Source organism: Macaca fascicularis, chromosome 10 (genome assembly GCF_037993035.2).
Source record: "Macaca fascicularis isolate 582-1 chromosome 10, T2T-MFA8v1.1".
Classification (NCBI taxonomy): domain Eukaryota; kingdom Metazoa; phylum Chordata; class Mammalia; order Primates; family Cercopithecidae; genus Macaca; species Macaca fascicularis.
This window is the reverse complement of record NC_088384.1, coordinates 92,564,238-92,586,807: the sequence shown is the minus strand read 5'-3', so window position 1 is coordinate 92,586,807 and position 22,570 is coordinate 92,564,238. Positions and strand designations below refer to the sequence as shown.

The 22,570-nt window shown below is 50.6% G+C and overlaps 1 protein-coding gene across 38 annotated transcripts in view; it reads right to left on the bottom strand.

The window, feature by feature from the left end:
- The window catches only part of DLGAP4 (DLG associated protein 4), a 231,379-nt gene that overhangs the window by 38,435 nt on the left and 170,374 nt on the right, over positions 1-22,570 (bottom strand). For 37 of the 38 annotated variants that reach the window (XR_012419327.1, XR_012419330.1, XR_012419329.1 and 34 more), the window contains one exon: positions 23-384. Coding sequence is in view for 20 of the 38 variants with exons in the window: in XM_074005252.1 (XP_073861353.1) it covers positions 23-384 (362 nt within the window). In the remaining 18 variants the exon portion in view is untranslated. Of the gene's footprint in view, positions 1-22; positions 385-4,100; positions 4,229-22,570 lie in introns of all 38 variants that reach the window. The other variant, XM_074005255.1, reaches the window with a different exon arrangement.

Sequence of the window (22,570 nt, the reverse complement as noted above, 5' to 3'; positions counted from 1 at the left end):
ACAGTGCAAAAGGAGCCCCTACTTGTATTCCTATTGATGACAGTTTCCTTTTGGGGGCGGCCTCGGGGTGGGACTCAGAGCTGGTCAGCGTCCCTTGTTCACTTTTCAGAGATGCATGTTTTGGGGGTGGCTCTGGGGCTTCAGGGGCTGGGGCGACTCCACCACGTGTCACGCTGGGCGGTCGGGTACTGCTGTCCAGGCTGTCCGATGAGTTGCTCAGGCCCGACTGGCTAGTCACCTCACTCTTGTGGTCCTGGCTGTCCAGGTAGGTGTCCTGGGCAGACTCAGTACTGCTCTGGACTGTGACTGAGATGAACGGCTTTGAAGTGGTGCGTGGAGGGACCGGTGGCGGGGTCTTCTTATACGCCACTAGGCATGATGAACCTGCAGATGGATGAGAGAAGGGCAGGGGAGAGGTGAGATGGTGAAGCCCCCAACCCTCTCAAGCCCCTTCCAGTGCAGAAGCCCTGCCTGACTTGGCCCTAGCTCTGGCCTCAGCCATTCTGTCCACAAGGATTTCTGGAGCAGGGAGAATGAGGGTCAAGATAGCAACGACCAAGACAGACACACACAGGCCCTACCCACCCTCATTCGAGAGAAAGTCTTGAGGGGATGCCACCACTGGCCAAAGATATCCCCCACGTCAGTCACACACAAACCTTATTATCCAGCAGGGGCATGTGCTAGGTGAAGTGCGTGGGGCCACAAGGCTCTGACAGACCCTGACCCGTGTCGTGGGGAGGTGGTGACAACTGAGCAGATGTCAAAACAGCTAAGGAATGGTTAACCTTGCTATCTTCAAGGTCACTGAGAGACTCAGTGCTCCCCTGGTCTTTTCCTTCCACACCACCTTCCCTCTCCCTTATTCCCTCTGCTTGGATGCCCCTCTCCGCCTGGTCAAAAATGAACACATTCGTCCAGGCACGGTGCCTCACGCCTGTAATCCCAGCACTTTGGGAGGCCGAAGCGGGCAGATCACCTGAGGTCAGGAGTTTGAGACCAGCCTGACCAGCAGGGAGAAACCCCGTCTCTACTAAATATAGAAAATTAGCTGGGCGTGGTGGCACATGCCTGCAATCCCAGCTACTCGGAAGGCTGAGGCAGGAGAACTGCTTGAACCCAGGAGGCGAAGGTTGCAGTGAGCCGAGGTTCTAGCCTGGGGAACAAGAGCGAAACTCCATCTCAAAACACACACACACACACACACACACACACACAAACACATCCTTCAGGGTCCAGCTAACCCCCTCCCCTATCTTGCCATTCCTGCCCCACCTCTTCCTCCTTATGGGAAACCCTGTACACTGGTCTGCCTCCCTGTTCTCCACTGAGATTCCCAGAGCCAGGCCCTGCCATGGGTAGGAACCTGAGCCATCTCTGAATCTCACCCCGATCTCAGCCAGGGGCTGACCCACAGCAGGGGCCCAAAACACCAAAGGCCCACTGCTTGCTTCTCAGACAATGAACTCTGTTGGCAATAGAAACTGCTTTTCCAACAGTAGCTACCTGCTAGGAGAGTGAGGTTGGATCTAGTGCCTTTCTCAGCACCTTAACTCCAGCTGCCTGTTGCCCTGTGAGAACTGAAACAAGCCCCTACCCTGGTCTGGGCCCACGAGCCAGATAAGCCCTGCCGTCAAGGGGCTACAATCACGGTGATGGTGATAACCCAGGAGAAACTCAAAAAACAAGGCCCAGTATCATAGGAGCTGTGGACAGAGGACTGCAGAAACCACCCATCTGCCACTATGAGATACTATCACATAACCTATCAGAATGGCTAAAAAGTGACAACATCAAATGCTACTGAGAATGTGGAGAAACAGTGATACTACTGTCATGGAAAACACATTGGCATTTTCTTATAAAACTAAACATGCAGCTAGGCATGGTGGTGCACACCTGTAATCCCAGCTACTCGGGAGACTGAGGCAGAAGGTGCAGTGAGCCGAGATCATGCCATTGTACTCCAGCCTAGGCAATAAGAGCGAAACTACGTCTCAAAAAAAAAAAAAAAAGTTTTGGTAGAGATGGGGTCTCACTATGTTGCCCAGGTTAGTCTCAAATTCCTGGACTCAATGGATCCTCCTGCCTCAGTCTCCCAAAATGCTGGGATTATAGGTGTGAGCCACTGTGCCTGGCCTATAACATTCTTGAAGTGACCTAATTATAGAGAACAGATTAGTAGTTGCCAGGGGCTAGGGCAGAGGAGGTCACTAGGGAGAGGGTGAAGGGGAGGGCAGGAGGGAAGTAGGTGTGGCTATAAAAGGGTAACAAGAGGGACCCTTGTATGAAGTGATAGAGTAGTTCTGTATAGAGTGTGGGGATGGTTACATGAATGCATGCATGTGATAAAATTGCACAGCACTAACACACACACAAGTGAACACAAGTGGAACTGGGGAAATCTGAATAAGGTGGGTGGATTATATCTGTTGACATTCTGGATGTGAGAATGTATTACAGTTTTGCAAGATCTTACTATTGAGGGAAATTGAGTAAAGGGTACGAAGAACCCCTCTGTATTATTTTTACAACTGCGTGTGAATCTACAATTGTCTAAGAATTAAAAATTTAATTTTTTTTTTTTGAGATGGAGTCTCGTTCTGCCGCCCAGGCTGGAGTGCAGTGGCCAGATCTCAGCTCACTGCAAGCTCCGCCTCCTGAGTTTATGCCATTCTCCTGCCTCAGCCTCCCGAGTAGCTGGGACTACAGGCACCCGCCACCTCGCCCGGCTAGTTTTTTGTATTTTTTAGTAGAGACGGGGTTTCACCGTGTTAGCCAGGATGGTCTCGATCTCCTGATCTCATGATCCGCCCGTCTCGGCCTCCCAAAGTGCTGGGATTACAGGCTTGAGCCACGGCGCCCGGCCTAAAAATTTAATTTAAAATAATCCATCTGTTCATCCAATAGACATCTATGGAACCAAGGCCTTGTACTGGATTCCAGGAAAGCCAGGAGCCCTCATCAGCAGAGAAACAGCTCTGCAGTGAGTTCTTTGAAAGTAACACATGCCATGATGTTAAGCCCAGGGAACTGGATGCTGTGCCTTGTGCCCAACCTAGTCCAGAGGCGGACAAAGTGCTCTGAGTTCCAAGCCAGGAGCACTCACTTCCTACTCATCTGTTCGAAATGTCCCAGTCCTGCTCAGGCCTTGAGAAAACTCAGGGATCCCCCAGACAGACACCTGCATCTCTGGTTACCAACCAAATAGCAGTGTGCAGGCAGAAGGACAGCCACCTCTCTGGGCCAGAAGAAAGGCAGCAGGGAGGCAGGAGGCAGGGCTCAGGTCAAAAGGAGTATGGCCCTCTAACACAACATCCTGCGAGAAGGGGGACAGGCCTGCTCAGCGAAGAGAAGCGCCTGCGTTCAGCTGGCCACAAGGCACAGGCTGCGGGCCAAAAGCTGGGTCATTTACTAAGCTGTGCTCAGCAGCTTTGCAGCTTTGTAATGTAAGCCTCAGTGCCTGTGAGGTAGAGATCATGATTATGCCCACTTTGCAGGTGGGGCGTGAAGCTCAGGAAGGTTGGACAACTTGCTCAGATTGCAGGAGTAAGCAGCAGCCGCATCTGCTCCATGGCACAGCCACCTCACTCTGCTCTCCAGGCCTTGGGCCCCTCCTCGCTGGGCTGGGCTGCAGGTGTTTGGGGCCTTCACTCATCACCATACCCCTACAGCATCCTGCTGGGCCCTGGGACCAGTCTGCAGGGGTACACCAAACCAAAATCTGACTGTGGGAGTAGAAAGGGCCTTGACTGAGGCTGAGGCCTGGCTTCCAGGCTCCTGCTTGCCCTCTGGACTTCTCAGTACTCTCATCTGTTCCAGAAGCCAGGGTGGGAGGGATTCTCACTGGGTCACAGCATACTGTCTTCACACAGCCCTTGACAAACTCAAAGCACTGTCCCATTCATCCTCTTCCTCAAGGACGGGTGTGGAGCCTCCCATCACTGTGACTGCAGGGAAGATCCCCTCTGCGAATGCCCTTTCCACGGATGCCTGAAATTCTCTAATTTGAATCATTTTGGTGGTGGTAAGGGTCCAGAAGCCAGGGGGCAGTGTGGAACCAGACTAGCCTGAGTTCAGGTCCCAGCTCTGTCACTGACCTGTTGTATGGCCCCAGTTTCCTCCTTGTAAAAAGGGCGTGATTACATAGGTTGCATTGCAGAAGCTAAGGCTGGGCCAGGCCTAGGCTTGGCATGACTCCTCATTTCTGGTACAGAGGCAACCGGGCCTGTGGACAGGGTGGGGACAGGGGGCAAGCCAAATTTCTACTACTCCCCAGCCACTGGCAGGGAGTCTGGGCTGGTTCTCTGGCCCAGGAACAATTTCCCCTAAGACCTGGACGTTCGTTTAGAGCAGTTCTTGAAATCTACGGCCACCAGTGCCCAGCAGAGAAAGGACTAACTCATTGAGGATTTCAGGAGAGGAATGGATTTGTTTGGTCTAAAGTCCCAAACAAATGGGTTTTTTTGCCCTAGATCAGAAAACTGAAGCCAACCTCAATTTGCTCAAAATGTTTAAAGGGGTATATATCTCCCTTAGGAGGGCAGCAGTTAGTATGGGGGAGCAAGAACTGGGCATTAAACCTAGCTTAGGCTGTGCGACACCAGAGTCCTTGTTCCCATCTGTGGGGTAGGGATGACACTGTCCATGAAGAGTGTGCATGCAGCATTCACGGGGGTCTGGTGGGGAAGAGGCACACCTTCTTCTCAATGGAACACAATGGAAGACAACAGGACTGCCCACAGCCAGGGTCTGGACAAAGGATTAACCCTCCAGCCTCACTCTCAGAGCTGCTAGGCCCACAGTTCTACTAAGCACCCTCAGAAGCCCTGAGCTCTGGCCTAGGCAGCCAGTTATCAGAGGGAAAGGTGACCCAGCCAGAAAGCAAGTCCAGGCCTGATTCGATAAGAGGAAAGTGAGCTTATCTTGGATCCTCTATGTCTCCTGAGGCCACAGTAAGATAAGTGGTGTTGACTAGCATACAAGATTTGGGGGCTTCAGGGGCTCCCTGGGGGGCAGGCACCCCTCTGCTCTTGAGTATTGCCCCCCTGGAGCAGGGAGATGGGACCTAACCTTGTACAGGAGAGCTCTCATTTCAAGTGTGTGAATGCAGGAAATACAGTGAGGAAATACCTCGCCCCCACCTCTTCCAATACCTCACCCTGGCCACTTCCTCCCCTGCTGGGGCCTTCACACATACTATTCTTCTGCCTGGAAGGCTTCCCTCAGCTACTCATAAGTTTCAGAATTTCTTCCTCTGAGAGCCTCCCCTGACTGCCCTCTCTTTTTCCACCTGGGAATCTCCATCAGAGCACTGACCACATCAGTCCATGGGCTTGGAGGAGTCACCTGACAGCTACAGGCCTGGAGCAATTGAGGGAACTCTGTCCTGCCAAATCATGCCACATGCTAGGACTGGGGTTATGCCTCAAGCACAAAGGCTCTCAATAATTTGTTGAAAGAGAAAATAAACCTCATTATCACTGCAAAAACTCTTAGTTGCAAAAAACCCAGATTATTTGGCCATACAGCAAAGGCTCCCAACACTTTAGTATCCAAGGTTCTAGGGCCCCTCCCAAACCTGAGCCCTTTCTGCTTGGTCCCTGCCCATCCATCTCGGCAGCTTCATCTCATGCCCCTCCCACCCCCTAAGCATACCGCCCCCTTCCAGCTTCAGAGAACCAGATGCACAGTGCACCATTCCCAAACACAGCACACCTCCGTGTGTCCAAGCCTTTACATGGGCATCGGTTTCTGCTGGAGCCCCCTTCCCCTGTCCTCCATGCTTTCTGTCATCCTGCCAGCCCCTAAACCACCGCACACGAAACCACCCATCCCCGTGGGCTGCATGCTTGCCTCTCCCAACCCCCTCTCAGCCATGCAGGTCCCTCATGCCACAGCCCAGACACAAGCCAGTTGTACGATGCATCCTCTATGCAGCCTGCTCCCAGCCCCAGATATCTAGTCCAGCCTCTCTGCCTCTCAGCACCTAAGTCTTTTGCTTTTTCTAGAGAAGCTTCCTTATCTCATTATTTCTGTCTTCTACCCCAAGATTTTATCCTCCAAACTGTATTTATCAGGTCAGAATGAATTTGTTTCTGCATTTTTTTTTTTTTGAGACGGAGTCTTGTTCTGTTACCCAGGCTGGAGTGCAGTGGCACGATCTCGGCTCACTGCACCCTCCACCTCCCAGGTTTAAGCAATTCTCCTGCTTCAGCCTCCTGAGTAGCTGGGATTATGGGCGTGCACCACCACGCCTGGCTAATTTTTGTATTTTTTAGTAGAGACAGGGTTTCACCATATTGGTCAGGCTGGTCTTGAACTTCTGACCTCGTGATCTGCCCGCCTTGGCCTCCCAAAGTGCTGGGATTACAGGCGTGAGCCACCGTGCCCGGCCTGCGTTTTGTTTTTTATTGTAAAGGTTATAAGATGGCCAAATACTCAGGAGTGGCTGTGACTCCATTTCCTGAGGGATGTGGAGGACACAGCAACCTCAAGAAGCTAGTCCCCTGCATGTGTCTTTGGAGGCCAGGCTGAACTTGGTCCTGAGGCCTAACACACGCCTCATGCCTGCTGGCTCCCAGGTGATGAGGGGGCAAAGGAGAGGTGGTCTGAACTCCTCAAGAGGAACAGATGCCATGGGGCCACAGACAACCTGCAAGCCATGGCTCAGGCTTTACAGCGAAGGCAGTGGGGCCAGGCTCAAGGCCCCCATGAATGGATGAAGCTGACCCCAGAGACAGGCAGACTTCCTTAACTCCCTTTGCTGGTACTGCCAAGCTAGGGAAAAGGCTCATTAGTGGGAGGGCTGAGGGCTGGTAAGATCCCACTCCCTCTCCCAGCCAGCAAGTAACTTGTCAAACCACACAGCTAAATTGGGCAACTCATCTGTGTGCTACGATAAAAACAGAGCTAAAAGACTCCCACCCACCCAGCCTCAAATCCCTCCCTCCTTTCCTCTGTTTCTTCAGCCCAAGGCAGAAGCAGCTGGGAAGAGAATTCCAAGCAGCTAGGTCAGGATCAGGGACAGATTGCCTTCTCTGTTGACAGTCCATGTGACCCTCTCCTTTCCCACTGTTTCAGTCTGAGAGCCACCTCCCTCACTGTGCCTTAAGAATTAGCAACACTGGCCGGGCACGGGCTCATGCCTGTAATCCCAGCGTTTGGGGAGGCCGAGGTGGGTGGATCATCTGAGGTCAGGAAATCGAGACCAGCCTGGCCAACATGGGGTAACCCCATCTCTACTAAAAATACAAAAAACAGTCGGGCATGGTGGTGCAGACCTGTAATTCCAGTTACTAGGGAGGCTGAGGCAAGAGAATTGCTTGAACCCAGGAGGCGAAGGTTGCAGTGAGCTAGGATTGCGCCACTGCACTCCAGCCTGGGTGACAGAGCAAGACTCCATCTCAAAAAAAAAAAAAAGAATTAGCAACATCAAACTTTACTTTCAAACTCCAGCAAGAGGGACTGGCAGCCCCTCTCACAGCAGCATCCTCCTCCGCCCCTCACAGCCAGGCCCCTCCCATCCTTATCTTCTCCCCCTGATCTGGAGCCAGCTTCCCTGAGACTACCACAGATGCCCTCTGGCCTTCTGACCTCCTGTCCCTCCTTCCACCCCAGCCATTTGAGGAATCCAATCATGTCACTGTTTGAAACCATTCAACAGTTTGTAGACTTGGAACAAACCAACCCTTCAGTGGGGGCATTCAGGGCCTCCAGGATCCGCATCTACCTCAGACCCCAACATCCACAGAAGCCAAGAAGTTAAAAAGGTGTCAGGCTGGTGAAGACAAAGCCACAAAGCTCAGGGAGCTAGCTCTGTTCTTGGAGCCTGGTCCAGAAGCCAGGACGCACTCCCGTCGGTAATGATTCTGATGCTAACAGCTGAGCTTACTGAGTGCTGACCATGGCCAGGCCTGAGCAGTGCTTCATATACAGCTGATCCTACTTACTAATTCTATATGTGCAAAATTACCTACTCACTTGAATTTACTTGCAAAACCAACACTTAAGGGGCTCGCAGACGTGTGCCCACTGCACACATCCCCAGCTGAGGTGGAACAAGGTGACACTCCACCTTCTCACTGCAGCTCTCATACTGTAAACAAGTATCCTTTCACAGGTCTATTTAGTGTTATACTTTTCCCATTTGTGGGCTTTCTGTTGGTGACTTCACTGTTTAGAATGGCCCCCACATAGTGCTGAAGCACTGCCCAGTGTTCTCAGTGCAACAAGGCTGTGATGTCCCTTATGGAGAAAAGTGTTAGGTACGCTTCATCCATGCATGAGTCATAGTGCTGCTAGTCATGAGTTCAATGTTAATGAATCAACACTATATTAAGTAAAGAATCTTTCGGCCAGGCGCGGTGGCTCACGCCTGTCATCCCAGCACTTTGGGAGGCCGAGGCGGGCGGATCACTTGAGGTCAGGAGACCAGCCTGGCCAGTGTAGCAAAACCCTGTCTCTACTGAAAATACAAAAATTAGCTGGATGTGGTGGTCGATGCCTGTAGTCCCAGCTATTTGGGAGGCTGAGGTGGGAGAATCACTTGAACCTGGGAGGCAGAGGGTGCAGTGAGCCAAGATTGCACCACTGCACACTCTAGCCTGGGCAATAAGAGACCCTGTCTCAAAAAAAAAAAAAAAAAAAGAAAAAAAGAAAAAAAACTTTCAACAGAGATACACATAACACAAGGTTACGGACTGACTGGTTGGTTGGTAGAAACGTTATGACCACAGGCTTGCAGTGACCCTGTATTGCCCAGAAGAGCAATGGTTTAGCATTCACTATGACTCTGTGACCTACAGTGAATAATGAGAATCTACTTTAGCTATCCTTTAGCTGACTGAATCCTCAAAACCAGTATGAGGGAGGTTCCCATTTCTCAAATGTAAACGCCCCATTTTACAGAGAGGTGGAGATTTGCCTCCACTCACCTCCCAGCTAGGCAGTGCTCAGGCTGCAGCCTGAAACCAGGGTGCCTGAAGGCTGACCACTACCTGATGGCCCCTCTGCTGCACTAACTACCTTTTACATGGCAGTTGTTTTACCCCTAAAAATAGGATGCGATACTCAATGTGCTCCGGGGAGGAGCCAAGGAGCTGACAGGCACGAGGTACTTTTGGATCTTGGGGTGGGCCCATGCCAATTTGTTACCATGGTTTCTGGATTAAGGAGAAAGTGATTGCCTCCTGGGAGGCAATCTGGGGGCCTTTCTGGAAGACACTGAGTTGCCTGCGTCTAGATGGGTGGCCAGAGTCACTGAGTGACAAGGAAATACAGAGCTTTCTGGTGAAGGGATACTCTGTGAGCAAAGGAGCAGGGCAGGACAGCCCAAAGCATGGGAAGACAGATGCTGAGTGGGGCACGGTTTGGCGAAACGTCTAACTTAGGTACCTTAGCTGGTGGAGGGAGGATAGGGATTGAGGCAAGGAGATCCAAGGAAGGCTGCCTCCTCTCAGGACTGTCAGCTTCCTGGGGCTGCTCTCAGCAGCAATGGGAACAGAGGCACCTTCTTCCTGCCGTAACATCCCATTTCTCATGAAGTCCCTCCAGACTGGCCCATGGGCAGAGGATTTTACAGTGTACAGACACTGACAGCAGTTAGGAGGGAGTATCACCTACTATCTCGAGAGTCCCAGTGCACTAGGCAGCTCTGCCAGGGAGTGCCAAGGCCATTCAAGCTGAGTGTGTCCAGAATGAATCTGAATCCTCTCCTCCTCCACATCAGCCTTGCTCTCCCAGAGAGGGGCCCTGAGCACTCAGTTATCCCCTCCTTCCACCCTCCTCCATCTGCAAAGCCTCACCCCCTACCACAAAAACACAGCTAACAGAGTCCAGCTTCTCCTTGCCCCCACAGGCCTGGTCTTTTGCCTCCCTGTTTTCTCTATGGCCCATCTTACCCACAATCACTCTTGGAACCCCGACAGTTTTTAAAAGCTCAAACTGGACTGCTTCTCCCCTTTTCTAAAGCTTTTCAAAGGCTCCCCATTCCAGGCCGGGTGAGGTGGCTCACACCTGTAATCTCAGCACTTCGGGAGGCTGAGGCAGGTGGATCACCTGAGGTCAGGAGTTTGAGACCAGCCTGGCCAACATGGTGAAACCCTGTCTCTATTAAAAATACAAAAAATTAGCTGGGTGTAGTGGCACATGCCTGTAATCCCAGCTACTCGGGGGCTGAAACAGGTGAATCACTTGAACCTGGGAGGTGGAGGGTGCAGTGAGCCGAGATTGTGCCACTACACTCCAGCCTGGGCAACAAGAGTGAAACTCCATCTCAAAAAAAAAGGCTCCCCATTCCATGCAGAATAAAATCCACATTGCTCGCCTCAGCCTACAATAGGAACTGGCCCACCCGCCCCTCCCTCATTCCATTCCAGCCACACCAGCCTTTTGCTATTCCTCAAACGCTCCAAGTATGCTCCCACGTGGGGCCTTTAGACCTGCCATGCCCTGTCTGAAACGAACTTCACCCTCATGTTGGCATGTCTGCTTCTTCTCATTATTATTTTAGGTTCAGCTCAAGTGGCATGTCTTCAGCGAGGACCTCCCTGACCACCCGTCTAAAGCTGTTATTCTTTCATTAAGGACTCGGCTTGTTTCATTCAAGCACTGGTCATTTATTAGCTCCCATGTCTTTGGTCTCTCTCCTCTACCAGACAGGGAACCTGAGTATCTGATACAGGTCCCTGACGGTGGGGAACTTGAGTCTCTCATATAATCATGGTGCTTTCTCAGTAGCAAGCTCAATACATGGCTGGGCTCAGTAAATACTTACTGAATGAATGAACAAACCCCTATTTGACAACTGGGTAAACAGAGGCACAGGGAAGCAGAATGATTTATTCCTGGTCTTTTAGTTTGGATCTAATGCCCAGGGCCAGGGCTTTGAAATTCCTTCAGATCACGCCCCACCACACACAGGAGCACAGTCTGGTGGGAGGTAGAACCTTGAGCAAATCTGCTTGCAGCTGGGCAGTGAAGCTGTGGGAATGAGACTGCAACAAACCTTCAGCACTGAGCAATGGCAAGTGTGTGAAAAATAATCATTTCTGAAAGGTGGCAGAGAAAGCATGTGGTGCTTCCAGCAACACTTTCCGGGCAAGATGTAGGATTTGTACAGATTTAAAAGAATCATTACTGAGGCCCGGGCCAGGGGCTACTTTATCCTGACACAGCTCTGAGAGGAGTGGTAATTATCACTGATGCTTTATAGATGGGAGAAGAGGCTTTTTACTCTTATGACTGGCAGTGCAGAAAGCTCTGCTCTGCAAGGCCAGGCTGCCAGGATCTAAAATCAGTGCTCGCCATAGTGGGCTGTGTACTCTGCACAGGGCCTGAGTCCCTTCTGGGCCTTAGTTTCCACAGCTGTAAACTAAGTGGGTTGTCCCTGAATGGGGGTCACAGTTCAAATGTGTACAGGGCATCAACCCTTTCTGGCTCACAGCTGCCATGTAGGAGACCAGGGCCCAGCATTGTCAGAGCTGCCAAATGTACCAGAAATCTGGATTTTAAAATATACATTTCAAATTAGCAGAGTTTTTTTTTTTTTTTTTTTTTTGAGACGGGGTCTCACTCTGTCAGGGCTCACTGCAGCCTTGACCTCTGGGCTCAAATGATTCTCCCACCTCAGTCTCCCAAGTAGCTGGGGCCACAGGTGTGCACCACCATGCCTGGTTCATTTTTAATTTTTTTGTAGAGATGGGAACTCACTATGTTTCCCAAGCTGGTCTCAAACTCCTGGACTCAAGCAATCCTCTGGACTTGGCCTCCAAAAGTGCTGGGATTACTGGCATGAGCCACTTTGCCCAGCCAAAGAATTTGAACGTTCCCAGCATATAGAAAAATGTTTAAGGTGATGGATATCCTAATTACTCTTATTTGATCATTACACATTATATGGATATATTACAATATCACATCTACCCTGAAAATATGTACATCTATTATATATCAACAGAAAAATCATTTGAGAAACAGTCAGTGGAAAAAAAAAATCAACTGGCAAAAAAACTCCTCTGCATTTTCAAATGGTGTTAATTCATAATTTTAAGAAATACAATGCAGGTGTGCATGCAGCGGCAGTGGCCTGTGGCACACAAGTCTATGGACTGCTACAGCAGCTGCCCCAGACCTCCTTGCTCCTTCTAGGGCTCCAGCCCCCTCCCTTGCTCCCCAGGAAGCCTGTCCATAAGAGCCTCCTCTTAGCCCGGTGGGAACCTTGAGGTGGAGAAAGCCAGGAGGAACTTCTAGCGGTGTTTCAGTTCCGGCTGGGTGAAAGCAGAGAAAGTCCCTTTTGGCCGGAAGGCCAGGTCTGGTTTCAGGCTCTTGGCACCAGGACACAGGTGGCAGGAAAGCTATATCCAGAGTGCAGACAGCCACCCTCCTTCAGGGGCCTGGAGCAGAGGCCTGAGAGGGCCTGCTCAGTTGCCAGGGCAATGCCTCCACCCGACCCCCAGCTGCTCCTTTAGGAGAGCTGCTCACTCCCCAACTGGGGTCAAGTGTATGAGGGGCTTTTTTCCTGACATGTTGGGGCCACAAGAGTGGGCCTCTAGGCACAGCCACAGTCCAGGGTGGCAGGTCCTCAGTGGGTGGGAAGCTGTCTGCTGGCTGGGAGACTTCAGAAGCTCCCAGACATCTCCCACTGACAGAGGGCTGGACGTGAACTGGCCTAGCATGAAGCACTTTAACTATATCGGCTCACCAACTCTTCACCAGGCTTACCATTCTGATTTCAAGGATAAAAAAAAACAAACAAAAAAACCCCTGAGGCTCAGAGAACTGAGTAGCCCAGGATTACACAGACAGGAAGTGGAAAAGCCAGAATCTGAGCCCAGGCTTTCCGCCCAGAACCAGTGCATTTAGCTGCTTTTTAGCCACGCCCTCCAGGGCTGGGAGTTAGGTGCCACCTGCCAGAGCCTGGCTGAGATCCTGGCCAGGCCAGTTCCCCAGTCAGGGCCTAAATGGGCCCTTTATTCCTGGGGTCCTTAGGCAGGGTTTGACTATTTCCTGAGTGGGTTAGAGGGTGGCAGCTCTGGCTTTGCTGACCATGAGGACAGGGGCCTGGTGACCCCGGTGCAGAACCCCAGCACATGGCTAAGGCACCCACCCTGCCTGTGACTGCTGCTGTCCACTGTCCTCCTTCAGGTCCTGCTCCCAGACACATGGCCCCACATGCTCTGACTCTCTCACCAGGAACACTGGAACTGCTGACATGGGTTCCCAGCCACTCAGGACTTCTCCAGTGTGACTGAGTCTGGTTCTAGGGATTCCCAAGGGGGCCTGGGGAAGGCTCTTTGGACTCTCACCCCACCCCAGGTCCCTCAGAGCAGCTCCATTTCCCCTTTTTTCTCTGTATAGAATTCCCACATGGTATTCTAGGACCTACTAGACTAATTCACTCTCTCACAGTACACATGAAAAAGGACCAGGAAGGCAAATGCACTCGCTGAGGATCTGGCAGCAGAGCAGGGACCCTTGCCTGGGGCTCTGAGTGTGGGAATGTTCCTGGTTTCCCCCCAGCCCGGAGAACACAGTTCCAGGCATTCAGGGAGGCACCTTCCCATAGCTAAACTCCACCTCCTCTAGCCCCGACCACTGACCTCCAAACAGTATATCCAAATAGCATGTAGTTTCTGAAAAACCATTTCTACCACCACTGCAACCATATCCAGTAAGCAGCCTGTCAGGAAACATCTACTCCTCACCCATTCTGTATTGGAATCTGTCACAAACATCATTTTATATTTCCTCAGAGACGCACCTGCAGAGTCTGCAGTGGCCCCTGCCCCAGCCCACCCTGGACACCTTATTACCATCATCCCTAGAAGTCCAAGCTTTAAAGAGATGGTAGCGCCCAAGCTACTGTTACTAAATCACAATCTTGTTTCTCAAAGCTATAACCAACTTGGGCGGGCATGGTGACTCATGCCTGTAATCTCAGCACTTTCAGAGGCTGAGGTGGGAGGATCACTTGAGGTCAGGAGTTTGAGACCAGCCTGGCCAACATGGTGAAACCCCGTCTCTATCAAAAATACAAAAATTAGCCGGGCATGGTGTCTCATGCCAGTAATCCCAGTTACTCAGGAGGCTGAGGTGTGAGGATCACTTGAACCCGGGAGAAGGAGGTTGCAGTGAACCAAGATCACGCCACTGCACTCCAGCCTGAACAACGGAGTGAGACCCTGTCTCAAAAAACAAAAACAAAAACAAAAAAACAAAAAACCAACCCACTAGAAGCAGGTGCTAGTGAGCAGAAGCTGCCCAGTTCAGAGCTGCCTCGGCTCCAGCACAGTGCAAAAACTTGACATGTGCAGCCTCTGTTTGGTCTGGTGAAGGACTGCGGGTAGAGAACGCAAAATGTGGCTTTTCAAATACTGGCTCTATCATAAGAGCTTTGCTGCTACCTTTCCAAAGCCCTAAGATCCCAGAGCCCAGCCTGGGAAGTATTACTTGGAAAGAGCCTCAAAAACAACTACCCTCACTTCTGGAGGGCTGATGTCAAACCCTGGTGATAGGTCACAAAAGCCTGGCTTTCACAAACTGTCATAGGCCCTGTGTCCAGTAAAGCCAGACACTGCCAGGCCCTGTACACCTCGATTTGTGGCCTCTTTCACCATTCTGAATGACCAAGCGAATCCCAGAATAGAAACGCAGTGTTAACAAGCTCATTCACTGGGCCTGGAGTGGCAGGTGGCATATCAGGTGACAGGAGTAGGAGCCAAGATCCCTGGGCAGCCAAGAGTCGGGATGAGACGAATAGTGCAGGACTGAATGGGGAAAACCATGAGTTCACTTCAGGTCAGCAGAGGTAATGCTGCCTGCCTCTGTGCCAGGGACGCCCTGGGGACAGAGACACAGGAAAGGAGAGGGATTTTTTTTCCCCTCAGAGCTTATATTAAGATGCTGAGTTTGGGAACCCAAGTAACACAATTACACAAGAAAAGCGGCATATGTGGAAAAATGGCTTAGTGATGTCAGCAGACCACAGACACTGTTTGAGGATGCAGTGTTACAGGAAAGTCACAGGACCAGAGAGGGCGCAGTCCCCACCGAACTCTGGATAATACTGAGGGTATCATAGGTAACTCCAGGCAAGGGATATTGTCAAACTGGAGCCTGATGACAGAAGGTGACCCACACAGGGAGAAGTCTCAACTCCATCCCAGCAAGTGCTTATTTACAGAGGGAAAGCCATGCAGAGTGCCAGCCACTAGGGACCCAGAATGAGCAGTCCTTGTCCTCAAGAAACCCACAGGAATGTGCAGATATGACAATGAAAAGCCTCTTCCACTGACTGGGCACTGTGGCAGTCACATGGAGTTGCATGAGAAAGCCCAGGACTGACTCAACAAGTGATTGGTGTGTCTGGGACGGACTTGTCACAAATGGGGCATGTGACACATATGCACCAAAAATTGTGCTTAGCGTAAAGTGAGGGATGGCTTGGAGAGGCTAGGCTGGTCACCTGGAGAAGAGAGACAATTTAAAAGGGCATGACTGTCCTCAAATCTTAAAAGACTGTCAAATACACATGTGGCCCCAGAAGGTCACACTACAATCAGAGGGGAAAAAGAAGATGGGGACTGTTAATGGGAAGTAGATTTTTCCTAATTATACAGAGGAGTTTTCTAAGAAGCAGAGCTGGCCAAAGACAGAGGAAGGGCCTAGAAAACGGCCAGCCAGGCTAGATGCAGGTAGGATGGATGCCAGGGAGGAAACTGAAGTCCCCATGGGTGTGAACTTTAAGACTCCTACTGGGCCTCAGACGCTCTTTGCCCTCCTACTTTACGTCCAGTTCTGGATGTGATATCAGACATCATCCTTGTGTGCATGACATTCATAGTTCAACATTTTTTTTTGAGACAGGGTCTCACTCTGTCATCCAGGCTGGAGTGCAGTGGCGTGATCACGGCTCACTGCATCCCGGACTCAAGCAATCCTCTCACCTCAGCCTCCCAGGTAACTGGAACCACAGGTGTGCACCACCATGCCTGGCTAATTTTTTTTAGTTTTTGTAGAGATGAGGTCTTACTATGTTGCCCAGGCTGGACTTGGACTCCTGGGCTTAAGCAATTTTCCCACCTAGGATTCCTGAAGTGCTGGGATTACAGGCGTGAGTTACCGTGCCCAGTCAACTTTTTGTTTAGAGACAGGGTTTCACTCTGTCACCCAGGCTGGAGTACAGGGTGTGATCATAGTTCATTGTAGCTTCAACTTCCTGGGCTCAAGTGATCCTCCCACATCAGCCTCCCAAGTAGCTAGGACTACAGGTATGTACCACCGCCCCTGACTAATTTTTTTAATTTTTATTTTTTGTAGAAACAGGGTCTCGCTATGTTGCCCAGACTGATCTCCAACTCCTGGGCTCAGGCCATCATCCTACCTTGGTTTTCCAAGGGCTGGGATTACAGGCGTGAGCCACCGTGTCTGGTCTTTTCTTCCCCCTACCTCCGGAGAATTGTTATCAACGAACAGCGAAATACAAAAGGAGAAAGTTCACACAGCCTAGCCACACAAGAGATTTTGTGAGAACACACACCAGGGCTTCAGACAGCAAAGTCAGGAAGTAAAACACCTTCATCTGGGAAGTCTAGCTGCACAAGACCTCCCATCTGAGATGATGAATCCATCAGCAGAATATGAGATCAGCTGATACTTGCTACCCCGCCCCCTTCAAAATACCTGCTATGACAGAAACTGCCAGTAGGTTAGGAATCCCTGGAACCAGCCTTCATTCACTGCGTGACTTAAGCTCCTGGATCTGAATTTCTCTCATCTATAAAATGAGAATAATGAGGCTTGCCCTGTCCACTGCCCTAGCACTGCTGTGAGTTTCCTAAGACAGGTGGGAAAGGGCTTGGCAGGTGAGGAACTGTCATTACAATTGCCTGAGGAGCCTACACATCTCCTGAGCAAACGGCCCACGGAGCTGTTGCCCAATCCCAGGCTCTCCCGGGACTCTGCACGCCAGAGGCTGAGGATTTCTGGCCTGGGGCAGAAATGAGGGGCCTCATCCTCTCCAAGGATTGATTTCGGGAAGGTTCATTGCCCTGCCCAGCACTCACAACCATCCAGCCCCTCCACACCATGCTGTAGTAGCACCATTCTAACAGTTTAGTGCAGAGACCACTGGCCTCTCTGCCTTGTCAATCACCCCTCTAACTCTCTATCACCCCCTTCATGCCAACACACCATGCTCAGCTTCCAGGCCTCTGTGCTGCCTGAACACCTTCTTCTTCCTCACTGATTCTGCCTCCTCCTTTAATCTCAGTTCCAGCATCACTCCTGCCAAAAAGCCTTCCCTGACAGTCTTCCCAGGCCCCTGCCCTGGCTCCCTCACTGAACAATATCCCACATTCAGGCACACCACAGGTCCTTGCCCACCACATTGTTTTTACAAACCTCTTTACTCTTCTGCTTCCCCCTTTAAGACCCTGAGCCTCCTGAAGGCAGGGCTGCATCCCTGTGACCTTCATTCCTGGCCCAAAAGAGGTACCCAGGTGAATGCCTGCTGACACTTAGGAGGCAGAACCCCACCCTCTGATTTCACCCGAAAAAATGACACAGGCTGGCAGAGCCCTCATCCTAGAAGACTCTGAAGACTCTAAGTAGAGAAGAGTAAGAAACAACTTAGCAAGCAGATGACAGCGATGATGGAACAAGTCTTGACCATATGTTCCCCCTCATGCCCACAGAGCCCTCCCCATTCAATTTTCCTCTCAACTACCTCTGAAAGCACAGCATGGTAACATCTGGGAAGATCTCTTTGAAAGAACACCTACCAATCAGAAGGTCACCAACCATCCCATCCTGTCCACAGAACTCTGCCCCAACAATGGCATGGGGTCAGCCACACTGAGGAGTGGCTGAATATTAGTGGCTAATAATCATAGTTGCCAGATGTTTTTCACCTGCTCAGGAATTGGTGGTTATTGCAGTAGCCCAGTCACCATCTGAGGTCCTAACCTCTGCATCTTATATTTGATCCCCTCAAGGAGATGTTTTCATCATCACCCCTGTGCTACTAAGGAAGGAGGAGGCTCAGAGAGGTTGAAGGATTTGCTCGGGATCACACAGTGAGTCGTGTTCTATCTGCTAACTGAGTGCAAACCCTACAGGTTTCAACCTCCAGAATGGAACCTTCACAGAATCCAGTCTCACAGTAGTAAAAATACAAGCTTGCTTCGGCAAGACTGACACATACATTCCTACAAAGCTTAGAAGCTGCTGTAGAAAGACAAGTTTGTCCTCCCGCTCTGGTTGGTGGAATCTGACTATGGTACAGTCTCACAAAACACACTGAGGCCAAGCCAGCATCCCAAGAAACATCTGGAGAAAACAGACTTTACCTTGATAACACCTACCCCCTGGGAGCTGCTCTGCCCCGATGTTTTTGCAAACATACTTCCGAAGGCTTCAAACTGTCCTGCCAGACTCCTTTCTGCTCTCACAAAGAGACCTGTGACATCACTTGCCTTTCATAGTCCTTCCCCCTCCCAGGACTGCCACCCATCCGTAAAAGTGGGGGACTGCACTAGACTGGGGAGGGCACAGGTTCCACTGGGCATGCTACTTCTGGTTGATTGGCTTTGCCTGTGTTGAGAAGGTTCCTCACGCTGTATCCGGGGGTCAATGGGAGTGCTATGGTTGATGCTGTCTGCCATGGGTCCAGTATGAGGGGTAATTGCCAAGTGCAAGGTATTTGCTGTCCCTGGACAAGATGATCACCATGGAAGTCATTTAGGACTCCAGTCCTATGACACAGAATTATTGTCCTTATCCCCTACCCAAACCTTTACCCTCTATCCTCCCTCACAGGCCCATCAACACCGGAGCTTCTTGAGAAATGTTTCAAATCCAGTAATCCAGTAAGATGGAAAAGCAAACATCTATTTCAAGTCTACTGTCCTTTGAAAGACTGACCAACAAGAAACCTTAAATAGCAACTTGTGGAGGGTAGCTGGGTTTCAGCCCAATTTTATCAGTGAAGTGCTGTATGACCTTGGGCAAGTCACTATATCTCTGGGTCTCCACTACTTCTACAAATTGGGATCAGGAGTCCTATCTTCCTTGCATTTAACTGTGTCCAAACACTGTGCTAGGATTCTCAAGACTGCAAAGGGAAGTCCATCATCTGTCTCACTGACTCTGAGTCATAAATATGTTGGAAAGTATTATCCCATTTCCCAGAAGAGGAAGCTGAGGCTGAGGCAGGTGGAGGGACTTGGCCTAAATCCTAGAGCAAATAGCTAATGAAGGAATTATGCCTGGGTCCTGTGATCAGATCCACAGCCTTCCTCATCCCATTATCCTGCCTCGATAGGAGGCGGTGACCAGGCCACCAGGGGCTTTGGAACCAAGGCTACCTCTGCAGAGGAGGCTCTCCCAGATGATCAGTCCCTTAGCAATTCTGCCAGGATAAGGCCACACATAAGCTGAAATGTGCATTGTGCATTAACTTGGAGAATTACCCGGGCACAGTGGCTCACGCCTGTAATCCCAGCACTTTGGGAGGCCGAGGCAGGTGGATCACTTGAGGTCAGGAGTTCAAGACCAGCCTGGCTAACATGGTGAAACCCCTCTCTACTGAAAATACAAAAATTAGCCTGGTGTGGTGGCAGGTGTTTGTAATTCCAGCTACCTGGGAGGCTTGAACCCAGGAGGTGGAGGTTGCAGGGAGCTGAAATCATGCCACTGTACTCCAAGCTGGGGGACAGAGACACTGCCTCAAAAAAAAAAAAAAGAAAAAAGAAAAAAGAAAAAAAAATCTTGGAGAATTAATCACTACCATAAGAGTTAATTATTCAGAGCATTCCCCTCAGCTGCCCTTCAAATATATCTCCTTAAAATGGGCTAGTGAGGGCCGGGCATGGTGGCTCACGCCTGTAATCCCAGCACTTTCGGAGGCTGAGGCGGGCGGATCACCTGAGGTCAGGAGTTTGAGACCAGCCTGGCCAACATGGTGAAACCCCGTCTCTACTAAAAATACAAAAATTAATCCGGTGTGGTGGCAGGTACCTGTAATCTCAGCTACTTGGGAGGCTGAGGCACGAGAATTGCTTGAACCCGGGAGGCGAAGGTTGCAGTGAGCCGAGATTGCACCACTGCACTCTAGCCTGGGCGACAGAGTGAGACTGTGTCTCAAAACAAAACAAAACAAAACAAAAAGGTTAAGATGGTCATTAACACAGTGTTAAAAATGGACGAGAGGCCGGGCACGGTGGCTCAAGCCTGTAATCCCAGCACTTTGGGAGGCCGAGGCGGGCGGATCACAAGGTCAGGAGATCGAGACCACAGTGAAACCCCGTCTCTACTAAAAATACAAAAAAATTAGCCGGGCGCGGTGGCGGGCGCCTGTAGTCCCAGCTACTCAGGAGGCTGAGGCAGGAGAATGGCGTGAACCCAGGAGGCGGAGCTTGCAGTGAGCCGAGATCGCGCCACTGCACTCCAGCCTGGACAACAGCGTGAGACTCCGTCTCAAAAAAAAAAAAAAAAAAAAAAAAAAAAAAAAAAAAAAATGGACGAGTGAGTGGCCCACTGAAGAATGAGTCCCAGCAGTTATCAAACTGCTTTGATTTTAGCTGGGCGTGGTGGCGCATGCCATTCCAAACCTAAAAGTCACAAATAAAATATTTAAAACTAAGTATTTTTAAAAATTTTCTGTTTTAACTGTATTTGTGAGCAAGGGCTGATTAATAATCTGCCTACAATCTATTTACTGGAATTCAGCAAATATAAATAAAAGAAAAATAATTCAAATAGAAAATAAAGATCAGAGGTGTACAAAGGCAGTAATGGATGTGTATCATAGAACCTTGGATAGGAATTGGGTAAGAGATTGTATGGAGAGCCAGGCGCAGTGGCCATACCTGTAATCCCAGCACTTTGGGAGGCCGAGGCAGGCAGATCACGAGGTCAGGAGTTCGAGATCAGCCTGGCCAACAGGATGAAACCCCGTCTCTACTAAAAATACAAAAATTAGCCAGGCATGGTAGCAGGCACTGTAATCCCAGCTACTCAGGAGGCTGAGGCAGGGGAATCACTTGAACCCGGCAGGCGAGGTTGCAGTGAGCCGAGATCATGCCACTACATTCCAGCCTGGGCGACAGAGCAGGACTCCGTCTCAAACGCTCAAAAAAAAGAAATAAAGAAAAGGGAAGAAACATATTCACTTGCAGTACATTCATTATCACACCTCTTTAGGTTCACGGAGACCCCCAGGGTCCTGCCTGACCTTGAGACTGCTCCAGATGTAACCCCTACCTCTCCTGTTCCCTCAAGATACCCCCACCTTAGGGTAGTGACACCTCCCAGTCAGCCCCTGACTGCCTCCTTCCCATCCCCTAGTCACCTTCCCTGAGATGCCTTCCCCAATCTCTCAGCACCTATTTGTTTCTTTTAGGGCTCTCATCACAAACAGATTAGATAGTATCTTGATTATTTGTTACCTGCTTGGGTGGGGACTCCAAGCTGGAGGGAAGTCAATCTTGTTCCCTAGTCTCTCCCTGGCTCCTGGCACAGCACTTGGCACTCAAGTAAATGAATGGCTGATTGTTTGGAAAGAGAAGTGGAGGTGGGGTGGGAAGGAGGGAGGAGCCCAATCCCTGCCCTCCACCCCCCACCATTCCCACACACTGCTGCATGTGCCTCTCTTAAAGAAACTGCTGGGACAGCAGCAACGGTGGCAGCCCTACCTTTACTGGGTGATACCAGACAAGGCCCCTCTTCCCCACCCGACCTTGGTGTGCACTCCACAGGCAGGCAGACAACTCCTATTACCGCACCCCTGTGCAGGGCAACAGCCACGTCAGGAAGCGTGGGAAAGCAAGAAAGTTCCAGGAGAGGCTAGAACTATCAAACCTATTCTCTGCAGTCAGTAACAGGTCCTCATCACAGTCCCCAGTAGGAAACTGCCCAGATGGAGTGATGATCCTGCAGACAAAACTCTAGCTCCACATACCTGGCAGATTCTGACAGCCCTGGGTAGATTCTCCAGCCTGATCTTGGGTGTCCTGAACCCTGGACAGCCTGCCCTTCTTCCCCTTCCCTCACTCAGGGCATTCGCCTCTCCCCTACCCAGGCCACCTTCCCCCATGAGAGCCCTGCACTTGATAAACAGCCATCAAATAACTGACTCCACTCCAAGCAGCCCACCCAATCCATCTACATCTTTCCAGGCATGGGACATGGACAGTTTTTGGCTATTTCAAGTCTTTTCTTTCCCCCTGGATATCAGTAACAGCAGCAGCTATTACTTCTTAAATGCTTCCTCTGTACTAGGCACTGTGCTTAGTGCTGTGCACACATTTCTCTTGTCCTCATGCTGGACTACAATCAGGTATTATTAGCATCTCTATTTTGCAGGTGAAGAAACAAGCCCAGAGAGGTTAAGTACCTTGTCCAAGGTCTCACGGCTCTAACTAGCATCCCAAGAACTGAAACCCAGCAGCCCAACTCCACAGAGATGCTCTTAACTATGGGTACATATGACCTTTGGGGTGTGGATTTCCTGATCACCTACTGTATGCGCAGTGGGTGCCCTTAGAGACTGGACTCCACCTCTGTACTT